This window comes from Nerophis lumbriciformis, linkage group LG16 (assembly GCF_033978685.3).
Source record: "Nerophis lumbriciformis linkage group LG16, RoL_Nlum_v2.1, whole genome shotgun sequence".
Lineage (NCBI taxonomy): Eukaryota > Metazoa > Chordata > Actinopteri > Syngnathiformes > Syngnathidae > Nerophis > Nerophis lumbriciformis.
Genome location: NC_084563.2, coordinates 23,226,084 through 23,247,641, shown reverse-complemented (window position 1 = coordinate 23,247,641; position 21,558 = coordinate 23,226,084). Strand labels below are relative to the sequence as shown.

At 39.5% G+C, this 21,558-nt stretch overlaps 1 protein-coding gene and 1 long non-coding RNA gene across 2 annotated transcripts in view; one reads left to right on the top strand and one right to left on the bottom strand.

The window, feature by feature from the left end:
• LOC133617078 (integrin alpha-6-like) overlaps window positions 1-21,558 on the bottom strand; it is a 73,978-nt gene that overhangs the window by 8,600 nt on the left and 43,820 nt on the right. The window contains exons 17-18 of the mRNA XM_061976786.2: window positions 7,550-7,629; window positions 7,400-7,474 (exon numbers count right to left, since the gene is read on the bottom strand). Of these exons, the coding sequence (XP_061832770.1) occupies window positions 7,400-7,474; window positions 7,550-7,629 (155 nt within the window). The remainder of the gene's footprint in view (window positions 1-7,399; window positions 7,475-7,549; window positions 7,630-21,558) is intronic.
• Window positions 1-21,558, top strand: part of LOC133617079 (uncharacterized) — a 56,370-nt gene that overhangs the window by 7,403 nt on the left and 27,409 nt on the right. The window lies entirely within an intron of this gene.

Here is a 21,558-nt window from a genome sequence, read left to right as displayed (position 1 = left end):
TATTAGCTCATTTGGAATTTGATGCCTGCGACATGTTTCAAGAAAGCTGGCATGTGTCGCAAAAAAGACTGAGAAAGTTGAGGAATGCTCGTCAAACACTTATTTGGAACATCCCACAGGTGAACAGGCTAATTGGGAACAGGTGGGTGCCATGATTGGGTATAAAAGCAGCTTCCATGGAATGCTCAGTCGCGAGGGTCACCACTTTGTGAACAAATGTGTGAGCAAATTGTTTAAGAACAACATTTCTCAACCGGCTATTGCAAGGAATTTAGGGATTTCACCATCTACGGTCTGTAATATCATCAAAAGTTTCAGAGAATCTGGAGAAATCACTGCACGTAAGCAGCAAGGCTAAAAACCAACATTGAATGCCCGTGACCTTCAATCCCTCAGGCGGTACTGCATCAAAAAGCGACATCAGTGTATAAAGGAGATCACCACATGGGATCAGGAACACTTCAGAAAACCACTGTCAGTAACTACAGTTTGTCGCTACATCTGTAAGTGCAAGTTAAAACTCTACTATGCAAAGCGAACATTTTTTAATTTTCCTGAGGGAACTCTCCTGAAGGAATCAAAGTACTACCTACCTACCTACCTACCTACCTACCTACCTACCTACCTACCTAAAGCCATTTCCTACCTACCTACCTAAAGCCATTTCTCAACAACACCCACAAACTTCACTGGGCCCGAGCTCATCTAAGATGGACTGATGCAAAGTGATAGAGTGTTCTGTGGTCTGACGAGTCCACATTTCAAATCGTTTTTGGAAACTGTGGACGTTTTGTCCTCCGGACCAAAGAGGAAAAGAACCATCTGTCAGGCTTGTTCCTGACAGTTTGGTTAAGTTTTAGTTGTTCCTCTGTGTTTGTTTTATTTCCTGTCAGCACTCTTATTTTGGTTCAGTTTCCTGTTGTTCTCTCTGAGTGCTGTCCCCTCAGCTGTGGCTGATTGGCACCTGGCCACACCTGGTGTCAATCAGCCAGCTGCTATTTATACCTGCCCTGCCCTCCAGTCACTGTTGGATTATTGTCGTCCCTACCTGTCGTGTCTGTCAGTGTAGCTGTATGCGGTAGCGGTAAGCTATATTCTGTAGCTGTTTGTAGCTTACTATCTTTTTGTTCATAGTCCCTGTTTGCTGGATCCCTGTTCCCTGTTTCCAGTTTGTCCTCCTAGTTCCTGGTTTGTGTTTTTTGTCTTTATTTCATGGACATTAAATCATGTTGTCCCGCACAATAGTGATGGGTTGATGAGGCGTCATGAAGCGTTTCGACACATTGCAAAACTGTATTGATACTGTGTCGATACTGTGTCACTGAATACTGACATCTGCTGGACATAAAAAATCCCTACAGGCAACCTATGGACCGACTCAACTGACACTGATTTTATGACCTAGTACAGTGGTTCTCAACCTTTTTTCAGTGATGTACCCCCAGTGATTTTTTTTTTAATTCAAATACCCCCTAATCAGACCAAAGCATTTTTGGTTGAAAAAAAGAGATAAAGAAGTAAAATACAGCACTATGTCATCAGTTTTTGATTTATTAAATAGTATAACAGTGCAAAAAATTGCTCATTTGTAGTGGTCTTTCTTGAGCTATTTGGAAAAAAAGATAGGTTTTTATTTATATTTATAAAGGATTTTTGAATTGTTACTATTTTTAGAATATTTAAAAAAAAATCTCACGTACCCCTTGGCATACCTTCAAGTACCCCCAGGGGTACGTGTACCCCCATTTGAGAACCACTGACCTAATATATACAATAATATAAACCAAGTCATTGTATTACATTTAGGATTATTTCATATCTTCATTTAAATAAAAATATAATTTTATATTTTTTAGAAACAGTCAATAAATAATGTGAACATGTATCATAACATGGAAATCTAAGAGAACGTGTTGTGAATGAGAATGCTTGTGGACTGGGAATTTTTTTTTATTTTATTTTTTTTACACATTTTTATTTAAAAAAAAGAAGTTTTTCCAACGTATTACATTTTAGACGATTTCTCTTCTTAGTTATTATTTCTCCGGCTGTAGAAAAGACCCGCTCACAGGGCACAGAGGAGGCGTCAGTGCGACACAGTTCGCGTATCGGTCACGTGACCGAAACAGCCCATGATCGATCACGTGACTTTCTAAAAGCGGTACGCGCACCGACACAGGGTTTTGTTCTATGTGCTCGACGCATGCGCCGATGCATCGGTGTTGCCGGACCCATCACTAGTGCACGCTAGTGATGGGTTGATGAGGCGTCATGAAGCGTTTTGACACATTGCAAAACTGTATTGATACTGTGTCGATACTGTGTCACTAAATACTAGTGATGGGTTGATGAGGCGTCATGAAGCGTTTCGACACATTGCAAAACTGTATTGATACTGTGTCGATACTGTGTCACTAAATACTGACATCTGCTGGACATTAAAAATCCCTACAGGCAACCTATGGACCGACTCAACTGACACTGATTTTATGACCTTGTACAGTGGTTCTCAAATGGGGGTACGCGTACCCCTGGAGGTACTTGAAGGTATGCCAAGGGGTACGTGATATTTTTTTTTAAATATTCTAAAAATAGCAACAATTCAAAAATCCTTTATAAATACATTTATTGAATAGTACTTCAACAAAATATGAATGTAAGTTCATAAACTCAGTGAAGCACAAGCTCAGGTTTGTCACTAAAATGTGTCAAAAAGAACTGTGAAAAGAAATGCAACAATGCAATATTCAGTGTTGACAGCTAGATTTGTTTGTGGACATGTTCCATAAATATTGATAAAGATTTTTTTTTTTTGTGAAGAAATGTTTAGAATTAAGTTCATGAATCCAGATGGATCTCTAATACAATCCCCAAAGAGGGCACTTTAAGTTGATGATTACTTCTATGTGTAGAAATCTTTATTTATAATTGAATCACTTGTTTATTTTTCGTCCTGGTCGTGGAACTGTGGACCAGCTCTATACTCTCGGCAGGGTCCTTGAGGGTGCATGGGAGTTTGCCCAACCAGTCTACATGTGTTTTGTGGACTTGGAGAAGGCATTCGACCGTGTCCCTCGGGAAGTCCTGTGGGGAGTGCTCAGAGAGTATGGGGTATCGGACTGTCTGATTTTGGCGGTCCGCTCCCTGTATGATCAGTGTCAGAGCTTGGTCCGCATTGCCGGCAGTAAGTCGGACACGTTTCCAGTGAGGGTTGGACTCCGCCAAGGCTGCCCTTTGTCACCGATTCTGTTCATAACTTTTAGGGACAGAATTTCTAGGCGCAGTCAAGGCGTTGAGGGGATCCGGTTTGGTGGCTGCAGGATTAGGTCTCTGCTTTTTGCAGATGATGTGGTCCTGATGGCTTCATCTTGCCAGGATCTTCAGCTCTCTCTGGATCGGTTCGCAGCCGAGTGTGAAGCGACTGGGATGAGAATCAGCACCTCCAAGTCCGAGTCCATGGTTCTCACCCGGAAAAGGGTGGAATGCCATCTTCGGGTTGGGGAGGAGACCCTGCCCCAAGTGGAGGAGTTCAAGTACCTCGGAGTCTTGTTCACGAGTGAGGGAAGAGTGGATCGTGAGATCGACAGGCGGATCGGTGCGGCATCTTTAGTAATGCGGACGCTGTATCGATCCGTTGTGGTGAAGAAGGAGCTGAGCCGGAAGGCAAAGCTCTCAATTTACCGGTCGATCTACGTTCCCATCCTCACCTATGGTCATGAGCTTTGGGTTATGACCGAAAGGACAAGATCACGGGTACAAGCGGCCGAAATGAGTTTCCTCCGCCGGGTGGCAGGGCTCTCCCTTAGAGATAGGGTGAGAAGCTCTGTCATCCGGGGGGAGCTCAAAGTAAAGCCGCTGCTCCTCCACATCGAGAGGAGCCAGATGAGGTGGTTCGGGCATCTGGTCAGGATGCCACCCGATCGCCTCCCTCGGGAGGTGTTTAGGGCACATCCGACCGGTAGGAGGCCACGGGGAAGACCCAGGACACGCTGGGAAGACTATGTCTCCCGGCTGGCCTGGGAACGCCTCGGGATCCCCCGGGAGGAGCTGGACGAAGTGGCTGGGGAGAGGGAAGTCTGGGCTTCCCTGCTTAGGCTGCTGCCCCCGCGACCCGACCTCGGATAAGCGGAAGAAGATGGATGGATGGATGGATGTTTATTTTTCAAGTTTTTAGTTATTTTTATATCTTTTTTTTTCAAATAGTTCAAGAAAGACCACTACAAATGAGCAATATTTTGCACTGTTATACAATTTAATAAATCAGAAACTGATGACATAGTGCTGTATTTTACTTCTTTATCTTTTTTTTTTCAACCAAAAATGCTTTGCTCTGATTAGGGGGTACTTGAATTAAAAAAAAAATTCACAGGGGGTACATTGCTGAAAAAAGGTTGAGAACCACTGACCTAGTATATACAATAATATAAACCAAGTCATTGTATTTCATTTAGGATTATTTCATAACTTCATTTAAATAAAAATATATTTTGTCTTTTTTAGATATTCAATAAATAATGTGAACATGTATCATAACATGGAAATCTAAGAACGTGTTGTGAATGAGGATGCTTGTGGACCTGGAAATTATTATTGATTTTTTTTTTACACATTTTTATTTTTAAAAAAAAAAACAGTTTTTCCAACATATTCAATTTTAGACGCTTTCTCTTCTTAGTTATTATTTCTCCGGCTGTAGAAAAGACCCGCTCACAGGGCACAGAGGAGGCGTCAGTGCGACACAGTTCGCGTATCGGTCACGTGACCAAAACAGCTCATGATCGGTCACGTGACTTTTTAAAAGCGGTACGCGCACCGACACAGGGTTTCGCTCTATGAGCTCGACGCATGCGCCGACGCATCGGTGTTGCCGGACCCATCACTACCGCACAATGCTTTCCGCCTTCTCTGCATCTTGGGGTTCGTCACCTACAACTCCTGACACCATCCGGATTGTTATAGGCGCAAAGTTGAAAAGCCAGCATCTGTGATGGTATGGGGGTGTATTAGTGCCCAAGACATGGGTAACTTACACATCTGTGAAGGCACCATTAATGCTGAAAGGTACATACAGGTTTTGGAGCAACATATGTTGCCATCCAAGCAACGTTATCATGGACGCCCCTGCTTATTTCAGCAAGACAATACCAAGCCACGTGTTACAACAGCGTGGCGTCATAGTAAAAGAGTGCGTGTACTAGACTGGCCTGCCTGTAGTCCAGACCTGTCTCCCATTGAAAATGTGTGGCGCATTATGAAGCCTAAAATACCACAACGGAGACCCCCGGACTGTTGAACAACTTAAGCTGTACATCAAGCAAGAATGGGAAAGAATTCCACCTGAAAAGCTTCAAAAATTGGTCTCCTCAGTTCCCAAATGTTTACTGAGTGTTGTTAAAAGGAAAGGCCATGTAACACAGTGGTAAAAATGCCCCTGTGACAACTTTTTTTGCTGCCATTAAATTCTACGTTAATAATTATTTGCAAAAAAAATATTAAGTGTCTCAGTTGAAACATTAAATATCTTGTCTTTGCAGTCTATTCAATTGAATATAAGTTGAAAAGGATTTGCAAATAATTGTATTCTGTTTTAATTTACCATTTACATAATGTGCCAACTTCACTGGTTTTGGGTTTTGTGTATATATTTTAAAGAATTTTGGCACCACCTAAAGGAGGCTTGCCTTACACTGTTATGTACAAACCCCGTTTCCATATGAGTTGGGAAATTGTGTTAGATGTAAATATAAACGGAATACAATGATTTGCAAATCATTTTCAACCCATATTCAATTGAATGCACTACAAAGACAAGATATTTGATGTTCAAACTCAAACTTTATTTTTTTTGCAAATAATAATTAACTTAGAATTTCATGGCTGCAACACGTGCCAAAGTAGTTGGGAAAGGGCATGTTCACCACTGTGTTACATGGCCTTTCCTTTTAACAAAACTCAGTAAACGTTTGGGAACTGAGGAGACACATTTTTTAAGCTTCTCAGGTGGAATTCTTTCCCATTCTTGCTTGATGTACAGCTTAAGTTGTTCAACAGTCCGGGGGTCTCCATTGTGGTATTTTAGGCTTCATAATGCGCCGCACATTTTCAATGGGAGACATGTCTGGACTACAGGCAGGCCAGTCTAGTACCCGCACTCTTTCACTATGAAGCCACGTTGATGTAACACGTGGCTTGGCATTGTCTTGCTGAAATAAGCAGGGGCGTCCATGGCAACGTTGCTTGGATGGCAACATATGTTGCTCCAAAACATGTATGTACCTTTCAGCATTAATGGTGCCTTCACAGATGTGTAAGTTACCCATGTCTTGGGCACTAATACACCCCCATACCATCACAGATGCTGGCTTTTCAACTTTGCGCCTATAACAATCCGGATGGTTCTTTTCCTCTTTGGTCCGGAGGACACGACGTCCACAGTTTCCAAAAACAATTTGAAATGTGGACTCGTCAGACCACAGAACACTTTTCCACTTTGTATCAGTCCATCTTAGATGAGCTCAGGCCCAGCGAAGCCGACAGCCTTTTTGGGTGTTGTTGATAAACAGTTTTCGCCTTGCATAGGAGAGTTTTAACTTGCACTTACAGATGTAGCGACCAACTGTAGTTACTGACAGTGGGTTTCTGAAGTGTTCCTGAGCCCATGTGGTGATATCATTTATACACTGATGTCGCTTGTTGATGCAGTACAGCCTGAGGGATCGAAGGTCACGGGCTTAGCTGCTTACGTGCAGTGATTTCTCCAGATTCTCTGAACTCTTTGATGATATTACGGACCGTAGATGGTGAAATCCCTAAATTCCTTGCAATAGCTGGTTGAGAAAGGTTTTTCTTAAACTGTTCAACAATTTGCTCACGCATTTGTTGACAAAGTGGTGACCCTCGCCCCATCCTTGTTTGTGAATGACTGAGCATTTCATGGAATCTACTTTTATACCCAATCATGGCACCCACCTGTTCCCAATTTGCCTGTTCACCTGTGGGATGTTCCAAATAAGTGTTTGATGAGCATTCCTCAACTTTATCAGTATTTATTGCCACCTTTCCCAACTTCTTTGTCACGTGTTGCTGGCATCAAATTCTAAAGTTAATGATTATTTGCAAAAAAAAAAAAGTTTATCAGTTTGAACATCAAATATGTTGTCTTTGTAGCATATTCAATTGAATATGGGTTGAAAATGATTTGCAAATCATTGTATTCCGCTTATATTTACATCTAACACAATTTCCCAACTCATATGGAAACGGGGTTTGCATAACATCTATAATATGCATTGTGTATATGGTCCATATGTGCAATGTTGAATTCAATAAATAGCATTACAGCATTAAATGTAGTTAAACTACAGGCAATGCGGTGTAGAGTGTACTGTGTACTGGTTACCCGTATATTTGCAGACCCAGTTCGAAAACCACTTTGGCTGTCGCCTCAACCGCTTGTAAGGTCTGCTCACTTGTACTAGGGCACACCAATAACAGGAGTCTAACATGGTTCAGTCTCAAACATCTGCAGCTTTACGTCTCAGGTACTCACGTCTGAAGTTGTAGCGTGATGTTGACTGATTTGGTGCTCAGTGAGATGCCAGTGGTCGTCAGCATGACGTAAAAAGTCACCTGTACGATACAAAAGCACAGCAGTTTTAGTAGTGATTCCGTTAATGCCGTATGAAGCCCGGTTTGGCATTTTCTGACTATAAATACCACATTTTGCACAAATGGCATACAGTTTAAAGATAGTGACTTTTAAAGGCTTTTCAATAATGTATGTCCTCACCTATGCAACAATTAAAAGGACCTAAAGCGACCGAAAGTTATCTTTATGTACTTTTTTCCGCTCCTGAACACAAATCTGGCAGTCATTTGCCATAATATCAATTAGTTTTTGAGAACCTCGCCCCCTTTCTACCGTCAGACTCAATATGCCCCCCCTCGGTGTGACGTCATCTACAGCAGTGTTTTTCAACCTTTTTTGAGGCAAGACACATTTTTTTCATTAAAAAATCCGGTGGCACAGCACCAGCAGAAAACGTTTAAAAAAGAAACTCCACCAGGTCGTCGTGCCTTATTTTGAGTTTGTTGGTGTTTTCCCGTGTGTAGTGCTGTAGTTCTTGTCTTGCGCTGTTATTTTGGTGGCCGTTTCTGTTTTGTTGGTGTTTTCCTGTAGCAGTTTCATGTCTTCCTTTGAGCGCTATTCCGCGCACCTGCTTTGTGTTAGCAAGCTAGGCTGTTTACGTTGTTGCTATCCTTATTTGTGCGGACATTGTCGATTGTCATGTCATGTACTTTGTGGACGCCGTAAGTTTTTGCTGTCGTCCAGCATTCTGTTTCTGTTTACTTTGTAACCAGTTCAGTTTTACTTTCGTTTTGCATAGCCATTGCCTTTTCCTTTCCCTTTCCCTTTCCCCTTTGTTAATTTTTGGTTTAAGCATTACATACCTTTTTACCTGCACCCGCTGTGGTCTGTATATTGTGAAGTGTGAAGTGAAGTGAATTATATTTATACAGCGCTTTTCTCTAGTGACTCAAAGCGCTTTTTACATAGTGAAACCCAATATCTAAGTCAGTGTTTTTCAACCTTTTTTGAGCCAAGGCACATTTTTTGCGTTTAAAAAATCTGCAGGCACACCACCAGCAGAGATCATTGAAAAACGAAACTCAGTTTACAGTAAAAAGTCGTTGTCGCAATTGTTGGATATGACTTTAAACCAGGGGCGTCACTAGCTTTTAAGGACAGGGGGGGCCTAGCCCCCAGGAGATGCACAGGATGCGAGCGAACGTTACGCGCAAGCACAAAACTTCACGAACGGCTAACAAAGACTTAGAAATTATTCACTTTTATTATTATTATTTCAGTCGGTTTATTTTCAATCTGTGTTCAGTACAACAACACACATGGGTTTGCACAGTGACATTTTGTTTACAGCATCAACAAGAAACAATTACTTGCATGATCCTTCAAGATACACTGAAACACAATGAAAGTCATGGCATTAGCCTCTATGTTATTCATTCACAACATAGAGGATAATGCCACGACTTTCGCTCACAATACAATAATTGTTTGTTCCCAAATATTTTGAAGTTGCACAGATTACATTTTGGGCACATATGTGACTAAACTGGTTGTAAGTTCAAGCCCTGAAATATTACTTAATTACTTGAATTAAAATAATATCTGGATCGGGATGATTTGGCTTATATATAATATATATATATATATATATATATATATATATATATATATATATATATATATATTATGGTAAGCCGTTAAGGAAATTAAATATATATGGAAGTTTGAATAGAAATGAGAAACGTTTATATATACTGTAAATAAGAAAGACTTAGAGTCCGTCCGCTGATCTGAAAAAGAGCCAAAGCTGTCAAAGAGCTGAGAGACCATCTTCAAAGTGCAATGCTGAAACAAATAATGCAAACAATCAAATGTAACTTCCAGGGCTTGAGATTAATGTAGTCCTGTCGTACCGTCGTCGGTAAAAAAAAATGCACGTGACGAAATGAAATGCTCCCCGGGACGATGGCTTTTAACCATTTTTATTATTTTTCTTTTTATGTATTTATTCATTTTACATTTTATATTAAATGTCTTGGTTTTTCCTCCCTCTGAAAATCCTATGAGATGTTTAACAAGCCATCCTATAATAATACAACAGCTATTAATGTAATAATACAATACAACAAATATATTTAATGATGCTTTTTCCATTATTTTAACAATAGGCTAATGTATATTACTTTATATAGATTCTACAAGAAACACAAAACTTTATAAAAACTACATTATTTACAATTGCAGACACAAGGTTTCGTGCAGCTTCACTCATTGTAAAGGAAGACGGAAGTCCACGCAGGAGAAAAATGACTACAATGATGGTGTATTTAGAGCGGGAACATTTATGTCATCTTACTTACTAAATCAGTCACAGTAACAATCTACTATAAATGTTATGTTATCACTGCAACTTAACTGTAAACCTGAACACTAAAGTGAAGCACCACCCACGTCGAGAATGATACACTCAGCAGATGTTTGCTGCAGGGATGTCACCTCTTCTCACGGCAAAAAATAGTTGGTTCTATGTTTTTGTAGCGCCTCAATCGTAGGTTACTAGTTTACTAGTTCACCATTACTTCAGTGAAGAAAACCCAGGATAGAACAGTGGTTAAGACTGCTACCTCTGAGTCTGTAGTACTGAGTTCAAATCCTTGACTTTTAAAGTTGAGGAATTTGTTTTACCTCTATCATATATCACTGATTGCATTTGTAAATAAACAAAAATCGTGAATCAACAAGATTCTGGATAGTTTAATAGTCAACACTGTGGGCTCCCCAGAATCCCAACTCAGCAAGACCTATGATAACTTTGTGGTTAAGACTGCTGCATCTCAGTTAGTAGTGGTGCCTTCAAATCTCTTACTTTGAAAGTTTAGTTGTTTTGTTTTACCTCTAGAATAGTTCACTGATTGCATTTGTATATGAAAAAAAAAAGAAGCTATACCAAGACTCTGCAGAGCATGGTGATTAAGACTGCTACCTCTCAGGCAGTCGTATGAGGTTCAAATCCATGACTAGGAAAATGTATGTTTTTGTTTCATTTCTATCAAAGTCCACTGATTGCATTTGTATATGAGCGAAAATCAGGTTATGATGGGACCCAGAATAGCTCAATGGTCAACACTGTGGGCTCCCAATACAGGGGTACTTGGTTCAAACCCCAGACAAGTAATCATTAATTTGGCTGAATGTCGTCAAAAGGACATAAATTGAGTAATGTTATGTGCTCTTTGCTTGAATAAAATAAAGTTAAAAAATGAAGTCAATGCTAAAGATAATAATAATTGTCAAATAGTCAATGAATACACCTCAGGGGTTACCTGTGTGTGTGTGTATGAGTGAGCGTGTGAGTGTAATTCCTGAGGTGGGGGGAATAGGAGTAAAACTTAATAATAGAGAGCGTTGACCAATGAGCTCTCCTGGGTACAATTAAAGTTTTTTTTAATTGGAACAGTTAAAAAAATAATTAAATAAGTTAATTATTATGTTTTCATTACACATGGAGGTGAAATACATCATCCAACACTTCCAATCAAAGTTTCAGAAGATACAAGTCAATTTACTGGATTTGAAACCAGCACCCTTTATTCCAAGTCAACAGCCTTACCCACTGTGCTATCCCGGGTCTTGAGAACTCTTGTATCCGCCTTGTATAGAAAGCTAATCAGAGACTTGTTGCTGGGTAAACTTCACTATAAACCAGTGGAATAAAATACTGCCAACCCGACTGGTATTGAACCCAGGACTGTTTAATCCCATTTAAGAGTCTTAACCACTGTGCCATCCTGACACTGGTTAGCCATTCTTTCCGGCTCATATAAAAAGCTAATGAGAGACCTAAGGTGGAACAAAATACTAGCAACTTACCTGGGATTGAACCCAGCATCATTCATTCCAAGTCAACAGTCTTACCCACTGTGCTATTCTGAGCCTTGTAAAAAACCTCTATCAGGCTTGTATAGAAAGCTAATCACGGACTCTTTGCTGGGTAAAATACACAAGAGGTGGACCAAAAATCTGTCAACCAGACAGGTATTGAACTCAGGACTGTTTATTGCATGTCAAGAATCTTAACCACTGGGCCATCCTGGGTCTTGTGAGGATGTTATTCTGGCTCATTAAGAAAGGTAATCAGAGACTTGTTGCTGGGTAAACTACACTATAAACCAGTGGAATAAAATACTGTCAACTCGACTGATATTGAACCCAGGACTGTTTAATCCTAATCAAGAGTCTTAACCACTGGGCCATCCTGGCACTGGTAAGCTACTTTTTCTGGCTCATACAAAAAGCTAAACAAAGACTTAAGGTGGAACAAAATACTAGCAAATTACCTGGGATTGAACCCAGCACCCTTCATTCCAAGTCAACAGTCTTACCCACTGTGCTATTCTGGATCTTTTGAAATCCTGTATCCGGCTTGTATAGAAATCTATACAGGGACTCTTTGCTGGGTAAAATACACAAGAGGTGGAGCAAAATACTGTCAACCAGACAGGTATTGAACTCAGTACTGTTTATCGCATGTCAAGAATCTTAACCACTGGGCCATCCTGGGTCTTGTGAACATGTTTTTCTGGCTCATATAGAAAGGTAATCAGGGACTTGTTGCTGGGTAAACTATACTATAAAATAGTGGAATAAAATGCTGTCAAACCGTCTGGTATTGAACCCAGGATTGTTTAATGCTAAGCAAGAGTCTTAACCACCGGGCCACCCTGGCACTGGTATATCATTCTTTCCGGCTCATATAAAAAGCTAATCAGAGACTTTTTGCTGGATAAACTTCACTATGAACCAGTGGAATAAAATACTGTCAACCGGACTGGCATTGACCCCAGGACTGTTTAATCCTACTCAAGAGTCTTAACCACTGGGCCATCCTGGCACTGGTAATCCTTTCTTTCCGGCTAATAAACAAAGCTAATCAGAGACCTAAGGTGGAACAATATACTAGCAACTTACCTGGGATTGAACCCAGCACCATTGATTCCAAGTCAACAGTCTTACCCACTGTGCTATTCTGGGCCTTGTAAAAATCCTCTATCCGGCTTGTATAGAAAGCTAATCAGGGACTCTTTGCTGGGTGAATTACACTATAAATCAGTGGAATAAAATACTGTCAACCTAACTGGTATTGAACCTGGGCTGTTTAATGATAATCAAGAGTCTTAACCACTGGGCCATCCTGGCACTGGCAAACCATGTTTTCCGGCTCATATAAAAAGCTACGGTAATCAGAGACTTAAGGTGGAACAAAATACTACCAATTTAGCTGGGATTGAACCCAGCAGTCTTCATTCCAAGTCAACAGTCTTACCCAATGTGCTATCCTGGATCTTTTGAAATACTGTATGTGGCTTGTATAGAAATCTAATCAGGGACTCTTTGCTGGGTAAAATACACAAGAGGTGGACCAATATACTGTCAACCAGACAAGTATCAAACTCACGACTGTTTATTGCATGTCAATAATCTTAACCACTGGGCCATCCTGGGTCTTGTGAAGATGTTTTTCTGCCTCATATAGAAAGGTAATCAGGGACTTGTTGCTGGGCAAACTACACTATAAAATAGTGGAATAAAATACTGTCAAAACGTCTGGTATAGAACCCAGGACTGTTTAATCCTAATCAACAGTCTTAACCACTGGGCCATCCTGGCACCACCTCCATCGAGAATGACGCGCCCAGCAGATGTTTTCTGCAGGGATGTCACCTCTTCTCACGGTGAAAAATAGCTGGTTCTATGCTTTTGTATCACCTCAATCGTAGGTTACTAGTTTACTAGTTCACCATTACATCAGTGAAGAAAACCCAGGATAGAACAGTAGTTAAGACTGCTGCCTCTGAGTCCGTAGTACTGAGTTCAAATCTTTGACTTTTAAAGTTGAGGAATTTGTTTTACCTCTATCATATATCACTGATTGCATTTGTAAATAAATAAAAATTATGAATCAACACGATTCTGGATAGTTTAATAGTCAACACTGTGGGCTCCCCAGAATCCCAACTCAGCAAGACCCATGATAGCATAGTGGTTAAGACTGCTGCATCTCAGTTAGTAGTGGTGGGTTCAAATCTCTTACTTTGAAAGTTTAGTTGTTTTGTTTTACCTCTAGAATAGTTCACTGATTGCATTTGTATATGAACAAAAATGAAGTTATACCAAGACCCTGCATAGCATGGTGGCTATGACTGCTACCTCTCAGTCAGTTGTATGAGGTTCAAATCCATGACTAGGAAAATGTATGTTTTTGTTTCATTTCTATCATAGTCCACTGATTGCATTTGTATATGAGCGAAAATCAGGTTATGATGGGGCCCAGAATAGCTCAATGGTCAACACTGTGGGCTCCCAATACAGGGCTACTTGGTTCAAACCTCAGACAAGTAATCATTAATTTGGCTGAATGTCATCAAAACGACATAAATTGAGTAATGTTATGTGCTCGTTGCTTAAATAAAATAAAGTTAAAAAATGAAGTCAATGCTAAAGATAATAATAATTGTCAAATAGTCAATGAATACACCTCAGGGTTTACCTGTGTGTGTGTGTGTGTGAGAGAGAGAGAGAGAGTGTGTGTGTGTGTATGAGTATGTGTGAGTGAGCGTGTGTGTGTAATTCCTGAGGTGGGGGGAATAGGAGTAAAACTTAATAATAGAGAGCGTTGACCAATGAGCTCTCCTGGGCACAATTTAAAAAAAAGTTAATTGGAACACTTAAAAAAACAATTAGATAAGTTAATTATTATGTTTTCATTACACATGGAGGTGAAATATATCATCCAACACTTCCAATCAAAGCTTCAGAAGATACAAGTCAATTTACTGGATTTGAACCCAGCACCCTTTACTCCAAGTCAACAGCCTTACGCACTGTGCTATCCCGGGTCTTGAGAACTCTTGTATCCGGCTTGTATAGAAAGCTAATCAGAGACTTGTTGCTGAGTAAACTTCACTATAAACCAGTGGAATAAAATACTGCCAAACCGACTGGTATTGAACCCAGGACTGTTTAATCCCATTCAAGAGTCTTAACCACTGGGGCATCCTGGCACTGTTAAGCCATTCTTTCCGGCTCATATAAAAAGCTAATGAGAGACCTAAGGTGGAACGAAATACTAGCAACTTACCTGGGATTGAACCCAGCACCATTCATTCCAAGTCAGCAGTCTTACCCACTGTGCTATTCTGAGCCTTGTAAGAAACATCTATCCGGCTTGTATAGAAAGCTAATCAGGGACTCTTTGCTGGGTAAAATACACAAGAGGTGGACCAAATTACTGTCAACCAGACAGGTATTGAACTCAGGACTGTGTATTGCATGTCAAGAATCTTAACCACTGGGCCATCCTGGGTCTTGTGAGGATGTTTTTCTGGCTCATTAAGAAAGGTAATCAGAGACTCGTTGCTGGGTAAACTACACTATAAACCAGTGGAATAAAATACTGTCAACTCGACTGATATTGAACCCAGGACTGTTTAATCCTAATCAAGAGTCTTAACCACTGGGCTATCCTGGCACTGGTAAGCTGTTTTTTCCGGCTCATACAAAAAGCTAATCAAAGACTTAAGGTGGAACAAAATACTAGCAACTTAACTGGGATTGAACCCAGCACCATTCATTCCAAGTCAGCAGTCTTACCCACTGTGCTATTCTGAGCCTTGTAAAAAACATCTATCCGGTTTATATAGAAATCTAATCAGGGACTCTTTGCTGGGTAAAATACACAAGAGGTGGACCAAAATACTGTCAACCAGACAGGCATCAAACTCAGGACTGTTTATTGCATGTCTAGAATCTTAACCACTGGGCCATCCTGGGTCTTGTAAGATGTTTTTCTGGCTCATATAGAAAGGTAATCAGGGACTCGTTGCTGGGTAAACTACACTATAAAATAGTGGAATAAAATGCTGTCAAACGGGCTGGTATTGAACCCAGGACTGTTTATTCCTAATCAAGAGTCTTTACCACTGGGCCATCCTGGCACTGGTAAGCCTTTCTTTCCGGCTCTTATAAAAAGCTAATCAGAGACCTTAGGTGGAACAAAATACTAGCAACTTACCTGGGATTGAACCCAGCACCATTCATTCCAAGTCAACAGTCTTACCCACTGTGCTATTCTAGGCCTTGTAAAAGTCTTCTATCCGGCTTGTATAGAAAGCTAACCAGGGACTCTTTGCTGGGTAAAATACACAAGAGGTGGAGCAAAATACTGTCAACCAGACAGGTATTGAACTCAGTACTGTTTATTGCATGTCAAGAACCTTAACCACTGGGCCATCCTGGGTCTTGTGAACATGTTTTTCTGGCTCTTATAGAAAGGTAATCAGGGACTTGTTGCTGGGTAAACTATACTATAAAATAGTGGAATAAAATACTGTCAAATCGTCTGGTATTGAACCCAGGATTGTTTAATCCTAAGCAAGAGTCTTAACCACCGGGCCATCCTGGCACTGGTATATCATTCTTTCCGGCTCATATAAAAAGCTAATCAGAGACTTTTTGCTGGGTAAACTTCACTAAACCAGTGGAATAAAATACTGTTAAGCCGACTGGTATTGAACCCAGGACTGTTTAATCCTACTCAAGAGTCTTAACCACTGGGCCATCCTGGCACTGGTAAGCTATTCTTTCCATCTAATAAACAAAGCTAATCAGAGACCTAAGGTGGAACAAAATACTAGCAACTTACCTGGAATTGAACCCAGCACCTTTCATTCCAAGACAACAGTCTTACCCACTGTGCTATACTAGGACTTGTAAGAACCTCTATTCGGCTTGTATAGAAAGCTAACCAGGGACTCTTTGCTGGGTAAAATACACAAGAGGCGGACGAAAATACTGTCAACCAGACAGGTATCGAACTCAGGACTGTTTATTGCATGTCTAGAAAGCACTGGGCCATCCTGGGTCTTGTAAGATGTTTTTCTGGCTCATATAGAAAGGTAATTAGGGACTTGTTGCTGGGTAAACTACACTATAAAATAGTTGAATAAAATACTGTCATACCGTCTGGTATTGAACCCAGAACTGTTTAATCCTAATCAAGAGACTTAACCACTGGGCCATCCTGGCACTGGTAAGCAATTCTTTAAGGCTCATTTAAAAAGCTAATCAGAGACCTAAGGTGGAACAAAATACTAGCAACTTACCTGGGATTGAACTCAACACCTTTCATTCCAAGACAACAGTCTTACCCACTGTGCTATTCTGGGACTTGTAAAAACCTCTATCCGGCTTGTATAGAAAGCTAATCAGGGACTCTTTGCTGGGTAAATTACACTATAAATCAGTGGAATAAAATACTGTCAACCTAACTGGTATTGAACCTGGGCTGTTTAATGATAATCAAGAGTCTTAACCACTGGGCCATCCTGGCACTGGTAAGCCATGTTTTCCGGCTCATATAAAAAGCTAATCAGAGACTTAAGATGGAACAAAATACTACCAATTTAGCTGGGATTGAACCCAGCAGCCTTCATTCCAAGTCAACAGTCTTATCCACTGTGCTATCCTGGATCTTATAAAATACTGTTTCTGGCTTGTATAGAAATCTAATCAGGGACTCTTTGCTGGGTAAAATACACAAGAGGCGGACCAATATACTGTCAACCAGACAGGTATCGAACTCACGACTGTTTATTGCATGTCAAGAATCTTAACCACTGGGCCATCCTGGGTCTTGTGGTAACGTTTTTCTGCCTCATATAGAAAGGTAATCAGGGACTTGTTGCTGGGCAAACTACACTATGAAATAGTGGAATAAAATACTGTCAAAACATCTGGTATTGAACCCAGGACTGTTTAATCCTAATCAACAGTCTTAACCACTGGGCCATCTTGGCACCACCTACATCGAGAATGAAGCGCTCAGCAGATGTTTGCTGCAGGCATGTCACCTCTTCTCAGGGTGAAAAATAGCTGGTTCTATGTTTTTGTATCACCTCAATCGTAGGTTACTAGTTGACTAGATCACCATTACATCAGTGAAGAAAACCCAGGATAGAACAGTGGTTAAGACTGCTGCCTCTGAGTCTGTAGTACTGAGTTCAAATCCTTGACTTTTAAAGTTGAGGAATTTGTTTTACCTCTATCATATATCACTGATTGCATTTGTAAATGAACAAAAATCATGAATCAACAAGATTCTGGATAGTTTAATAGTCAACACTGTGGGCTCCCCAGAATCCCAACTCAGCAAGACCCATGATAGCATAGTGGTTAAGACTGCTGCATCTCAGTTAGTAGTGGTGGGTTCAAATCTCTTACTTTGAAAGTTTAGTTGTTTTGTTTTACCTCTAGAATAGTTCACTGATTGCATTTGTATATGAACAAAAATGAAGTTATACAAAGACCCTGCATAGCATGGTGGCTAAGACTGCTACCTCTCAGTCAGTCGTATGAGGTTCAAATCCTTGACTAGGAAAATGGATGTTTTTGTTTAATTTCTATCACAGTCCACTGATTGCATTTGTATATGAGCGAAAATCAGGTTATGATGGGACCCAGAATAGCTCAATGGTCAACACTGTGGGCTCCCATACAGGGGTACTTGGTTCAAACCCCAGACAAGTAATCATTAATTTGGCTGAATGTCGTCAAAACGACATAAATTGAGTAATGTTATGTGCTCTTTGCTTGAATAAAATAAAGTTAAAAAATGTAGTCAATGCTAAAGATAATAATAATTGTCAAATAGTCAATGAATACACCTCAGGGGTTACCTGTGTGTGTGTGTGCGCATGAGTATGTGCGAATGAGCGTGTGAGTGTAATTCCTGAGGTGGGGGGACTAGGAGTAAAACTTAATAATAGAGAGCATTGACCAATGAGCTCTCCTGGGTACGATTAAAAAAAAGTTAATTGGAACAGTTAAAAAAATAATTAAATAAGTTAATTATTATGTTTTCATTACACATGGAGGTGAAATATATCATCCAACACTTCCAATCAAAGCTTCAGACGATACAAGTCAATTTACTGGATTTGACCCCAGCACCCTTTATTCCAAGTCAACAGACTTACCCACTGTGCTATCCCGGGTCTTGAGAACTCTTGTATCCGGCTTGTATCGAAAGCTAATCAGAGACTTTTTGCTGGGTAAACTTCACTATAAACCAGTGGAATAAAGTACTGTCAACCCGACTGGTATTGAACCCAGGACTGTTTAATCCTACTCAAGAGTCTTAACCACTGGGCCATCCTAGCACTGGTAAGCCATGTTTTCCGGCTCATGCAAAAAGCTAATCAGAGACTTAAGGTGGAACAAAATACTACCAATTCAGCTGGGATTGAACCCAGCAGCCTTTATTCCAAGTCAACAGTCTTACCCACTGTGCTATCCTGGAACTTTTGACATCCTGTATCCAGTATAGAAATCTTATCAGGGACTCTTTGCTGGGTAAAATACACAAGAGGTGGACCAAAATATTGTCAACCAGACTGGTATTGAACTCAGGACTGTTTATTGCATGTCAAGAATCTTAACCACTGGTCCATCCTGGGTCTTGTGAGGTTGTTTTTCTGGCTCATATAGAAATGTAATCAGGGACTTGTTGCTGGGTAAACTACACTATAACATAGTGGAATAAAATACTGTCAAACCGTCTGGTATAGAACCCAGGACTGTTTAATCCTAAGCAAGAGTCTTAACCACCGGGACATCCTGGCACTGGTATATCATTCTTTCCGGCTCATATAAAAAGCTAATTGGAGACTTAAGGTGGAACAAAATGCTACCAACATACAGGGACATCACTAGCTTTTAAGAACAGGGGGGGCTTAGCCCCCAGGAGATGCACAGGATGCGAGCGAACGTAGCGCACGAGCACAAAACTTCACAAACGGCTAACAGAGACTTAAAAATGATTAATTGTTATTATTATTATTTCAGTCTGTTTATTTTCAATCTGTGTTCAGTACAACAACAAACATGGGTTTGCACAGTGACATTTTGTGTACAGCATCAACAAGAAACAATTACTTGCATGATCCTTCAAGATACACTGAAACACAATGAAAGTCATGGCATTAGCCTCTATGTTATTACTTCACAATATAGAGGCTTATGGCACGACTTTCGCTCACAATACAATAATTGTTTGTTCCCAAATATTTTGAAGTTGCACAAATTACATTTTGGGCACGTATGTGACTAAACTGGTTGTAAATTCAAGCCCTGGAAATATTACTTAATTACTTGAATTAAAGTAATATCTGGATCGGGATAATTTGGCTTATATATAATATATTTATATATATATATTATGGCAAGTCGTTAAGGAAATTAAATATATATGGAAGTTTGAATAGAAATGAGAAACGTTTATATATACTGTAAATAAGAAAGACTTAGAGTCCGTCTGCTAATCTGAAAAAGAGCAAAAACTGTCACAGAGCTGAGGGACCATCTTCAAAGTGCAATGCTGAAACAAATAATGCAAACAATTAAATGTAACTTCCAGGGCCTGAGATTAACGTAGTCCCGTCGTCCCGGGGATGGTAAAAAAAATGCACGGGACGAAAATAAATGCTCCCCAGGGCGATGGCTTTTAACCATTTTTTTCTTTTCTTTTTATGTATTTATTCATTTTACATTTTATATTAAATGTCTTGGTTTTTCCTCCCTCTGAAAATCCTGTGAAATGTTTAACAAGCCATCCTATAATAATACAACAGCTATTAATGTAACAATACAATAAAACAAATATATTTAATGATGTTTTTTTCATTATTTTAACAATAGGCGAATGTATATTACTTTATATAGATTCTACAAGAAACACAAAACTTAAAAACTACATTATTTACAATTGCAGACACAAGGTTTCGTGCAGCTTCACTCATTGTAAAGGAAGACGGAAGTCCACACAGGAGAAAAATGACTACAATGATGGTGTCTGGGTTTATATATATATATATATATATATATATATATATATATATATATATATATATATATATATATATATATATACACATATATATATATATATATATATATATATATATATATATATATAAAATAAAACAAATGGCTTATCAATAAGCCATTTTTATTTTATTTATTTATTACACTGCCAAAATAGGCCTAACAATGTCAATGGTTGTAATTCTGTAGCACTTTGAGATTTGGAATCAAATGTAAAGTAGATTACAAATACAATATATTACATAAATAAATAATATATATATAGTATATATATATATATATATATATATATATATATATATATATATATATATATATATATATATATATATATATATATATATACTGTATATATATATATATATATGTATATATATATATGTCCGTATGTGTCATCACCTGAATGATTGACAATTAGGAGGACCAATAGTCAACATGATCCACCCAGAAATAAATAAAACAAATGGCTTATCGATAAGCCATTTAAAAAAACCAAGTTTTAATATTTATTTATATGTATCATTATTCTCCTGTTCACCTTTCCAGTAGAGGCTTCTCCCCTCTCACTTTATGTGCTCCTCTGCCCTGACTCTTACAGGTCAATAGGGGTTGTGGAGTGATTATTATTATTATCTACTGATGATAGTCATACGTGAATGAGCTCAGCTCCTGTTCTCCTCCATGTGTAAAGTGAGAAACACAGCTGATGCTCCAGAAGGAAGTAACCCCAAAGATAGCAAATGGTAAAAAAGAGTGCACATTTAACTTTGTAAATAACCAGGACCTTCATTATGAATTTCAGGCTAACTAGCTAACTAAGTAGCAGCATTGCTTTAGAGTGGGAATGTAACTTTTTGTCAAACACAGACCTGGTGTAAAGTGGAGCTAATACATTTTAATACAAGCAGTGATGAATACTTACTTTCTTGAAAAAGTTTCTTATGTCCATTTTGCATTCGTTCACGTTCTTGTTCTGCAGTGCTGTGTGCTAATGTGCTTCGTACACCTGCAGGACCGCAAGCAAGGTCGCA